At 59.2% G+C, this 10,767-nt stretch overlaps 1 protein-coding gene across 1 annotated transcript; it reads right to left on the reverse strand.

Moving 5' to 3' along the window:
• Positions 1–442: 442 nt before the first annotated feature.
• Positions 443–9,665, reverse strand: NFATC4 (nuclear factor of activated T cells 4). Its single transcript, XM_058540832.1, has 10 exons — positions 9,459–9,665; positions 7,250–8,345; positions 5,628–5,790; positions 4,840–5,039; positions 4,345–4,517; positions 3,724–3,864; positions 2,727–2,782; positions 2,322–2,448; positions 1,588–2,169; positions 443–844 (listed from the first exon to the last, which is right to left on the reverse strand). The coding sequence occupies exons 1-10, from the start codon at positions 9,556–9,558 to the stop codon at positions 777–779; spliced, it is 2,706 nt and encodes a 901-aa protein (XP_058396815.1). The 5' UTR covers positions 9,559–9,665; the 3' UTR covers positions 443–776.
• Positions 9,666–10,767: the final 1,102 nt, after the last annotated feature.

Raw genomic sequence — 10,767 nt, forward strand, 5'->3', positions numbered from 1 at the left:
TGTGACATTCAACCTGCTACTGATTAGCTGTGTGATCTTGGGCAAGCCCCTTTCCCTCTCTGAGTCACAGATTCCTACTTTGTAAATGAGGGAGAGGGACTAGACTGGTATTTCCTGACCTTGGCTATGAATCGAAATCATCTGGGCGGTGGCAGGGGAAAGGAACTTGAAAATACACAGATTCCTGGGCCCCATCCCAAACTCCTAAAGGAATCTGAATCCGCAGGGAACAGAGGCCTAAAGCCCTGGCCTCCAACCTCACCCCAGCTAGGGAGCTTCTGGGGCCCCTTCAAACCCTCCCCAGCCCCCCTGCACTGAGAAGCTCTTTGGGATGCAATGACCCCAGCCACATCCCATCTCTTTCCCACCTCTAAGCCTCCTCAGGCCAGGGCTAGAGTAAGCTGCCCCATCTCTCTCTCCAAAGAGTGCTAGAGCCTGGAGCACTAGTCAGTGAGCAGTTTATTACCCATCAACTTGTCCCCAGTCTCCCGCCACCATTGCCTGTACACAATCTAGACACAGCCTTCAGTCCAGTCAGACCCGCACCCCGCCTGTCTCCACCCCATCCCAGTCCTCCACGATCTCCCTCCCCCAGCCCTCACGGCAGCACCAGGCCCAGGGGCCACACCTCAGCTAGGGGAAGGGAGGGAGAGCAGGGGAGAGGAGGCAAAAGCCGGGGAAAGAGGAACCAGATTGGCTCCAAGCTTCTGGAACCACCACCCCAGGAGGAAGGGCAAGTGGGCAGGGCTGGGGGGCAGGGGTTGCCAGGCGATGGTTCAGGCAGGAGGCTCTTCTCCAGGAGGTGCAGGGAAGCCACTCAGGTCTCGGCCAATGATCTCACTCACTGTAAAGGAGGGGCAGTTGAGAGATTGGGCTAGGGGCGGGTCCCCTCCTTTTCCAGAGACCCCCAATCCATTCCAGGCAGGCCTCAGTCTCGGATGCCTCTAGTCTCCTCCACTGGCTTCTCTTCCACTGGGCCTCAGTTTCCCCAACATGTCTTGATACCTGCTCCCAAGCAAATCTTGCTCAACTCCATCCACCAGTGGTGGGCTTCCAGTCCCCCATCCCAGCCCTTTCCTGCTGGTTCGGCCTGCAACATCCGGGCAATCGGTGTCAGCAGGGCCAGAGGTGGGTGTAGCCAGTGGGAGGAAGGAGAGGCAAAGTGTGAAGGCTCCTCATCACCAATCCTGCCCACAGTCACCATATTTAGGGGGAAGCTGAGGCACAGGGAAACGAGCTTGACTGGGCCCTCAGCAAGCCACTGCCCCTCTCTGAAATTCAGTGCCTGAGTCTGCAAATTGAGGGAGCTAGACTCAATGATCTTGAAAGTACTTCTAGCCTGAGATTTTGTGATCTGGGGCAGAGGCAGGAGAAGGGTTGGGGCAGGTACTCCATGCACCCTTCAGAATTAAGTTAACTTGGTTCAGGTGGCCACACGCACCAAGCACTTGCCTCCTGAGTCCCTGCAATTGGCCCTGAGGGACCAAGGATGCTCAATCTCAGGAAAGCCAAGCTCCAGCCCTCAGCAAACATGCAGAGCAATCTCTTGCACACACTCACACTCACAGCCCCCAGTCCCACACCCACCTTCCTCCAGCGTGATACCCTGGATAGGGACACTGTCTCGGAAGCCGCTGCCGTAGCCACCCCTGGATTTCTCCTGCTCCGGAGCCCCCTCCCCAGGGCCATAGCTTGGCCCTACCTCACTGTATCCCTCAGCAGGTGAGGGATGAACACCACTCTGGGGAGGGAAGGGGGCTTCATTTGGCGGGGATGAAGGCAGTGGAGGCCGAAAGGGTGATGGAGTAGAGAATGGCAGCCCCAGGGGAAAAGGGGAGCCCCGTCCTCCATAGGGGTCACTAGGGAAGGGCCGGGGAAGGAAGGAGACTGGAGGTGGGCGGGCACAACCTGTGGTACCCCCAGTCTCAGGGAACATCCGCAGGCCAGGTCTGTAGGATGGTGGGGGGCCCGTCTGGGGATATAGAGGGGGTGTGCCATAGCTGAAGCCTTCTGACAGGTAAGGAGTTTCATAAGCAGGGTCTTCATGGGGATAGGAGGGGTAGGGGGGCCTGGGTGGTGAGAAGTCCATGTCAGTGCCAAAGGGGGGGCCTGATGCTGAAGGGAAGCCCCGGAGAGATGAGTCTGGTAGGGGCTCCTCCTTGAAGATCACTGGGAAGCAGGACGACACGTAGTGAGAGGTCTGGCAGTCCTCCCGCTGCCACCCTCCAACCACCTTCCCATCCCCAGCTTTTATCCATCCCTCTGCCCTGCCTCAGCTCCCCATAGCCCCATATCCCACCACGGGCTATCCCAGAGCGCACCAGGCAGGAACTTGAAACTTTGGGTAGGGCTGCGCTTCCTCCGCCCATTGGAGACATAAAAGTAGACCTGGACCGGCCGGGACACCCGCTTGTTGCTGTACTCCGGGACGGTCAGGGTCAGTGTCACCTGGAGAAGAGCAGAGGATGAGGCAGGGAGCCCTCAGGGATCTAGGCTTAGCCCAGCCCTTCCAAGGACCCAAACTCCACCTCCTGGTTTTTTCCATTTGCTAAGGAGCAAAGTCCATTCCCTAGAGATGAACCTGCTTCCAGAGTGGCCAGATGGCCTCCTCAGGAAAAGAACAGGTGGCTTCTGGAGTCCACTCCCATGGGCAAAGGACCCAGCTGAGAATTTCCTGACGTCTCCCACCCCCACCCCCAGGGGGGGTACCCTAGTGACACTGGTACCTCATTGCTCTGCAGCCGGTTCACTGTGGCCTCCTCCTCCCATTGCAGCTTTCCATCTGTGCAGGAGGAATAGACAGCTCCAGCCCAGCCCCAGGCCCCAGGCCCCAGGCCCCTGCCTCCTGCCCCCTGCCCAGTGCCCTGTCATTTGCCCTCTTGTTAGAGCCAAAGCCAGACTCAGAAGGCCCTACAAGGCCGGGCTCACAGAGGAACCCACTGGGTGTTTACCCAATCAAATGGAAGAGGCAGGGTTTAAAATTGTCCCCAAGGTAGAGAGCAGCAAACTGAGACCAAGAGAAATGGCAGGGCCAGCCCAGGGACCAGAAGGAGTTAGTGACAGGAGTAACTCTTGAACCCTCCCACCCAACTCCAAGCAACCCCTCCCATGATAGCACTGAGAGGAAGGTCAAAGGTAGCAAAGGGTCCTAGCTTGAAGAAAGGCAAGACCCCAAGTCTCACCACCTAGACCTGGGAATCTGCTCTGATACGGTCCGAGGGTGCTAGACTTGAGTGTAGGGGCTGGGGTGGGCAGGATTGGGGGACAGCAAAGGCCTCAAGTTGGTGGGTGCACCTGGACCCCTCAGTCTTCCCTCTCTACCCCTGCAGCTCCATCCCGGGGCACCTCACCGGCTCTTATAATCATAGCTGTGCCACCAGGCCCATAACTCAGGAGGGGCTCAGGGCGGGGCTGTCAGGGTGTAAGTCACCTCTTCCCTTCTCCTCATATACCCTATACACATGTGGGGAAATTATCTCAAAGCTGGCTCCTCTTTAATAAATAGACCGTGCATTTCTTACATTTGCTCACCATCCTGAGCATTTTGGATTGCTGTCATACGCATGGGAAGCACAGTAAAATAGGAAGGGCAGTCTATCTGTCCCATTGTACACATAAGGAAACTGAGGCTCAACCAGCTAGTTTAATGACAGTGCCAGAGACCTTTCACCCGCCCGTGCCAAGCCCTTCCTGCCTGCCCTCCCCTCCCCAGTGGGTACTCACCAGGGCCCCTCTCGATGAACACCACCTTGGAGTCTGGCAGGAAGTTGGAGCCCGTTAGCACTAGTTCCTCTCCTCCTCTCACGGAGCAGGCACTGGGGCTGTAGGCCTCCACCTGGGGCAGCTCCTGGGCTGAGCGCTGGGCTGCAGAGCAGGGCAGGAAAGGCCTCACTGGGCTAGGCATGGAGAGGACAGCCTCCTCTGCACCCTCCTCCTTGGAATAACTGCCACAGGGCCCTGCAGGAGCCCTCCTCAGTGGCAGACACACAAGTAAACCAAAAGTCTCCCTGGGGTCACACAGACCATGTAAGGAGCCGCTCCTGGGCAGAGAGAGATGTGAACAGGGTAGACCAGAGAGCTACCCAAACAGTTGCACAGCACCACCCAGGGGCAGAAGGAGGACAGGGCCGCTCCGGCCCAGCCCAGAGACAGAGTCTGAGGCAGGGGCAAATTAGAACACTGCCCTCACTCCATCCATGATAGAAATAAGGGCTGAGTCCTTTACAGGGCTACCCAGGACAGACAGGGCACAGGACACTGTGCAGAGGAGATGGCTGGACAGACAGACACATAGACAAGAGGGTCGCAAGAGACAGAGAGATGTTACAGGGCCCCTTTGCTCACAGCACTCGATGGGCACCGATGCTGTCTGCACCGAGACGACCTTCCCGCTGCCCTGGGGCACGTGTACCCGGAACACCAGCCGCACACGTGTGTTCTTGCGCCCGATGTCCGTCTCACCCTTCCGCAGCTCAATGTCGGAATTCCGAAGCTTCAGGATTCCAGCACAGTCGATGCTGAAGGCAAAGAATGGAAGGCAAGCCCTCCTAGCTGAAGCCAGAATAGTGATGCTCCCCAAGAGGGAAGCTCCCACCCTCCACCCAAAGCCCTGAATGACCTTCTCTGCGAGCCTAGGGTGGCTATTTAACCCAGAGATGGCCTCTCCAGAATGTTCCCAGCCCCAAAGTCCTCTTCTAGATGGTGAGAAGGCCTGAAACTGGCTCCTAGGGATGAGGTCTAGGTTTTTTGGGAAGAGGAAGAAGTGGGCCTAGCTTAGGCCCCATGGAAAAGACTGGTCCTAAAGCCTGAAGACTGAGGGGAAGTGGAGGGGGGACCTACTTGGCTGCCATGTTGTTCTCAGGAAGCAGGGTCATCTCCAACACCTTGGTACCACTGACTACAGCTTCATAGCTGGCTGTGGCCACCATCTTGCCCGTGATACGGTGCACCTGATAGAAGGCGTGAGGCCGCAGGTTCCTCTCATCTGCAGTTCCAATGAACATCTGTAGGGTCAGTGGCTTCTCACTGTAGCCTAGGAGCTGGCAGATGGAGACAGAAGTCACCCAGTGAAATTCCCGCTCTCTCATCCTTCATCCATCCCTGGGTTTTTAGTCCACCAGAGGATGAGGATGGTGCAAGATAAAGGATATCCTGGAAGAGATTCCCAAGGGAAATTGGGCACCAGTTGTAGAGAAAACGTGGCCTGGAGTTCACAGTGTTATTCTTGGAATAAAGCCCAAACTGGGCTGGGCAAAGGGGAAAATCTTCCAAGAGAGACTGGCCCAACTCAACAGAGACAACCTAACTCCCAGTGAACTTTGGCCTCAGCCTAACCCTCCCCCACATCTGGCAGGCCATCATTTTCCAGAGCAGACAGGAGGCTGGTGTCCCATGGGATGAAGGGGGGTGGGGGGGTGGAGGGACAGAGGAGTAGAAAGTATATCCGGGTCCTTGAAGTGCACCCTTCCTCCCCCAACTCCAGCCCCTCCCCCAGGCTGCCTACTGGGTCATGGCTGAGAGGGAGTGTGGGAAAGGGCAGTGCCATGGGTCTGCACAGCTGGAGCCCTTCTGCAAGGATCTGGGACTGGAGTGGAGAAAGGCTATCAGGCTGGGACTCTGCCCCCTACCTTGACTACTGGGTGACCACCAGGGGCAGCTTTGACAGCTCCTCTGCTCCCCTCTGTCTCATAGTGGGCCCGGTGGTGGGCTCTAGGCTGCACCTCAATCCTCAGCTCCAGCTGCTCATACTGGCTGGGCAGAGGCCAGTCCAGGGGGGGTAGGGCGGAGGTCCTGGGTAGGAGAGAAAAGCAATTGTCACCTGCAGCCTCAGACCCTGGTCAGGGCAGCACGGATCCCAGCTCCCTGCAATGTGAGGGAGGAAGGGGTGGGTGTGGGAAAAAGGAAATAACAGCAGAAATGAAGAAATCCAAAAGCCCAGAAGCAAGGGGAGATAGGGGACAGGCCCCTCAGAGCCCCCTGAGAGTGTGGAAGATGGCACCAGGCCTGAGACTCCCTTCTCCAGCTCCGAGCACAGGGTCTGAAGTGGCAAGGATTCACCTGGATACAGAGGAACCCTAAGCCCATCCTCATCCCCAGACCTAGAAGGGAAGAGTCAAGTAAAGAAGCACCACTTCAGAATAGAAAAGGCCTGTGAGATTAACCCCTTTGTTTTTCAAATAAAGAAACTGAGGCCCGGAGGGTAGAAGGTAGTGGGCCAAGCATGCCAGCTACTGACAAACACCAGGACTGAGCATGTCCTGTTCCCAGGCCAGGGCCCTTTCCACTAGTTGGGGCTGGACAGGTGGGTTCCAGGGAGCTGAGGGTTACAGATGTGCAACTTTCCTGTATGGAGCTCCCAGACACCCTAGGCCAGGGGATCTCGACTGGTAATTGCCCCAAGGTGATATCTGACAATGTCTGGAAACTGTTTTTGGCTGTCACAACTTGGGGCGGGGATGCTCCAAGCATCTAGTGGGTGGAGGTCAGGGATGCTGCTAAACCATCCTACACTGCCCCTCACAGCCCCACACAACCCCACACAACAAAGAATTATCCTGCTCAAAATATCAATAGTGCTGAGCGTGAGAAACCTGTCCGACAGGAACCCAGAGGAACAGGTGTTAAGGCCTCTTTCTCCAGGAAACTTTTCTGGATAGAACCGGCTCAATCTGACATCCCAAGGTTTAGGATTATTGAAATGGGCAGGATTCTTTGAGGGTGAAAGGGGTAGAAGAGCTGCACGAACTGCTTGTTTTAATAAGAATTCTTTGACTTGCAAATATATGCTATTTCATGCAAATTAGCAGCTATACTTCTAGGCCACAAGTCAGGCCCTAGAAATTAAGAGATAAAGAAGGAAGACTTCCTGCTACCCAGTGGAGGGCTGAAATCCAGCCTCAGGGCCAGGCCCAGGCAGTGCTAGCCAGAACTGGGGGTGGGGGACACCCTAGAGGAACTCCTCCTTTACCTAAGTGGTCTTCCTGGGAGCGGGGGCGGGCGCTTTCTCTAATTGGTCCACAAGGACTGATTGTCCTTTGCAAATCATCTGTCCATAGGGGATGATTTTTTTTTTCTTCTTTTTCAATTCTCCCTAAAACTGGGTAGATGGCAGCAGTCAAGCTAGTTGCACATTCTTGTTTGAAATGCCAAGGGCACAGAACTAAGACCTTTTTTCAAACCCAGCCCTTGACCCTTCTGCTCCTGCAGTGGTATGGCTAGAGACAGCGGTGGTGTCAGGCATAACCCTCACCTGAAGATGGGGCTGTGTCCCCCAATCCGGGCCTTTGACCAAGCCAGTGGGGACGGCACTGCCAGGTAGTCCATGCCAGCCACCTCCTTCCGAGGACCCCCTGGAGGAGCCGCAGCCTCCTCTGTTCCAGAAGGCAGCTTCCCATTGCACGGGGCAGGCTCCTCAGGGCGAGGCAGGGCCACTGCCTGCTCGCTGGAAGTCCTCCGGGTCTTCTGGGGGATGCTCTCCGCAGGTGGGGCCCCCACATAGTCAAAGGGGCCAGGGGAGCCAGGGTCCCGGGCCAGAGGCAATGGAGGTGGTGGAGGTGGCTCTGGCCCCTCCTCCCCCAGACTGCCGCGGCGCGACAGAGCCGGGGAGGCCGAAGATGGGGTTCCTGAGCTGGAATAGCGCCGTTTGCCGCATGGAGAGGCAGGCCGTGGGGAGGCTGGGGTGGGCCCGGGAGCGCTGAGGAGTAGCCAGCTATCCTCCGGCCCCCGGCCTCCGGGGCTCGGACCATACAGGCTCCAGGGATCATCCGGGGTCCATGGCCTAGGAGAGGCCCGGGGCGAGGGCAGCGGGGAGCCCAGGCCAAAGCGGGAGGCCGCCTCATTTAGCTCCGACTCCACCTCATCGCAGGCCGCATACAGGGCTGCCTCGTCAGAGGCATCTGAGAAGAAGCTCCACGAGGACAGGCTGCTGCTGCCAGGGCTTGGGCTGAAGAAGGGGCCCCCGCCCTGGCCGCCTGCCTCTCGGTAGCCTCCAAAGCCTTCTGGAGGGGGGTAATCCCTGGGGGAGCCGTCCCCCCAGGCATCCGCGTTGTCCTCCAGCGTGGCCGGCGGGTCGGGCGTGGGAGAGATGGAGGTGATGCGGATGCTGGGGCACTCAAGAACACGGCCTCCCCCAGCCCCCCCAGAACAACCTCCCGGTCCCCCCAGCCTCACTGACCGGGCTGGCTGGCTCTCCCAAGTGCCAGGTGAGGGGGCCGGGCGGGGTGGTGGTGAGTGCATGCCAGGCCGAGGGGGTGGAGGCCGGGGAATGCCAATAGGGGCAGCGCCATAGGGAGGGGGCTCCCCCAGGGCCAGACGACAGCATGGCGGGGCGTCCTCTGAGTCCAGTTCTGTCAAAATGGGAAGGGGGGGACAGAGAGAGGGATGCCACAGGAGATGAGGGGACAGAGAAGCAAGTGAGATGTCTAGATTCTTGAGTGGCCAGCCGCCCCAAGTCCTGCTCTGCTATCCCCTCCTCAGCAAGGAGGAGTCCTCAGGAACCCTTCAGAGCCATAGAGACAAAAGCCAAGTTGGACCTCTGGGAAGGTGGAGGAGATAGATCCAGGCGTGCCAGGCCTTTTCCCACTCGGAAACCCTCACACTCTGAGCCCCCAGCCCTGGAACCTGGGGTACCCAACGGGGCGGGTCTTAAGGTGAGGGAGGCGGGTCGAGAGGGGCTGGGGCTGGGCCTGGAGGCGGGTTTAGGGAGGCGCTCGGCTGGGCTGGGGGCGACTCACACATGAACCCAATTAGCAGCGGTTCCCAAACCCCCAAACGGCGCTGGCATGAGCCCCAGTTGCCATCGCAACGGTGGCCAAGGGAAGGGGGGCGCCAGGGCTGTGGTGACGAGGGGAGGTGGCTCCTCCCTCGCTCCCCCCAATCTGGGGGGGTGGGGGCGGTGCAGCCGAGGGGTTGCTGCGTGCCGGGCCCGGTGCGGAGGAGGGGGGCGCGGGCAGCGCCGATTCCGTGCGAGCGCCGGCCGCCGCCCCCGGCTCAATCCCCGCCATCTGCCTCTCATTGCGGCCAGATGGGGGAGGGGAGGGGAGGGGGAGGATCGCCCTGGCGGGGCCCGAAAGCGCCCCCGGCCTGCCGTCCGGTCTGCGGGCCCGGGCTCGGTCCGCAAGGGGCAAGCTCCGGAGCCGGACCTCCCGTTCCCCCGGCGGCGCCCCGGGCTCTCGGGACCGCTTGTTCCCGCCCGCCCCCCATCCCAGTGACAGTCGGCCCAGCCGAGAGGCGGCGCGCAGCCAACGGCACCCCCACCCCCACCCCAGTCACCACCTAAAAAGGAGAAAGTGGTGCCCGGACCCCAGCCTCACCTCTGCAGACCCTCGAGCCCCGCGACTCCCCTCAACCTCTGACCCTCTCATCCCCCACCCCAGGCCTCTGCCCTCAAATCCCTAGACTCGGGATCCCCAGGCCCTTCCCTCACTGACCCCAAGACCCCTTCCCAGCCCCACACTAACCTTCCCCCGATCCCCCCGCGCCAAGCGGGGGGGCCTCCTTTTCCTCCCCGAACACCAGCTTAAATTCCAGCTCCTCATCCTCGCAGCTTGCTGCCCCCATGGATCCGGCCAGAGCCCCCAGGTCCCGGTCTGGGTGGGAGGGGGGAGCTCAGGAGGCTGCGGCTGTTCACCCGGGGCTCCCTCCCTCCCCTTCTTGAGATGCCCCCTCCTCCGCCGCTGCCGCCTCCCTCCGGACGCCCCCTCGTTATTATAAAAACTTTTCCAAACTTTTTTCCCTAAACTTCTTCAAAGCGCCCCCCCAGCCTGTCCCTGATTGGCTGCGCGGGATGCTTCAGTCCCTCCTCCAGGGATGAGATGGGAAAACCACGCGCCCCTCGTCCTCCCCCACCCTCCCTCCCTCTGTGCTCTCTCCAGTACCTCCCCCTCAAAAAAAAAGAACAAAACTGAATTGGAAAACGGTCCCTCAAGTGTGGAACGACCATAATGATGCCTATTGGCCCGCAGTTGTGACAATCATTTCCCGCAGGGAGAGCCACCACTACCACCCCCAACTTAGTCTAAATTCAGGGGCTCCGGGTCCGAGCGCCTTAAAGGGGCCACATCCTGCGCCCACAGTGTAGAGAGCCCACAGAAGACCCTTTCTGAAGTTCTAAAGAGTTGGGCAGCCAGCAACTGGCAAGGAAGGACCAACTCTCCTCCCGTTTCCCTCCAACCCTGAGGCCAAGGGTGCAGAGTGGCTCCAGGCTGCTCTGAAGAGAGAAAAGCCATTCCTTCGAAGTCCCTCGCCTGAGGCCGTCCTGACCTGGCCTTCTGGAAGCCTTTTCCCTGCAGAATCAGCCCCTCCACTAGCCGTCTCTCCCCCTCCCACCTAAGGTGAAGAACATTTAGCCGTCTTGGGGAACAGTTCAAAGGTCCACGGCCCCTGATGGGCGATGCTCCAGGCCGGGCTTTACCGCTGCCCTTGTCCCAGCCACCCAGAGGGGCCATTAATTAGCCTCCACGGGAAGTCGGCTCTCTCCTCCCTAGAGCTGCGGTCTGGAAACAATCTCCTATCCGATGGCATCCCGCTCCGGCTCTCCTGAAAATCCTGGCCAGGTTTACTAGGGCCCCGGAGCCCTGCGACCTGGTGGGCCCCAGGGTTGGATACCTGTCACCTGGGCGGAAGGAGAAATGAAGACTCGGACTGGGTTTTCTAGGAAGGGCAGGCAGGGAGGGGCCCTCTTCTATGAGAGAAAGTTAGATCGGAGATTGGCGACTCAGACCGCGTATGGGTGGGGGTGCTACCATTTCCCCCCACGTAGACCGTGTA

The sequence above is a fragment of the Diceros bicornis genome, chromosome 5 (assembly GCF_020826845.1).
Source record: "Diceros bicornis minor isolate mBicDic1 chromosome 5, mDicBic1.mat.cur, whole genome shotgun sequence".
Classification (NCBI taxonomy): Eukaryota; Metazoa; Chordata; class Mammalia; order Perissodactyla; family Rhinocerotidae; genus Diceros; species Diceros bicornis.

Bases quoted from the DNA above. Each gene is read 5' to 3' on its own strand.
- NFATC4 (XM_058540832.1), bottom strand. From the start codon at position 9,558: ATGGGGGCAGCAAGCTGCGAGGATGAGGAGCTGGAATTTAAGCTGGTG. The intron at 8,346-9,458 runs GTTAGTGTGGGG...CCATTTTGACAG, and splicing joins CGCGGGGGGATCGGGGGAAG to AACTGGACTCAGAGGACGCC. The intron at 845-1,587 runs GTGGGTGTGGGA...CCTCCTTTACAG, and splicing joins GGGTATCACGCTGGAGGAAG to TGAGTGAGATCATTGGCCGA.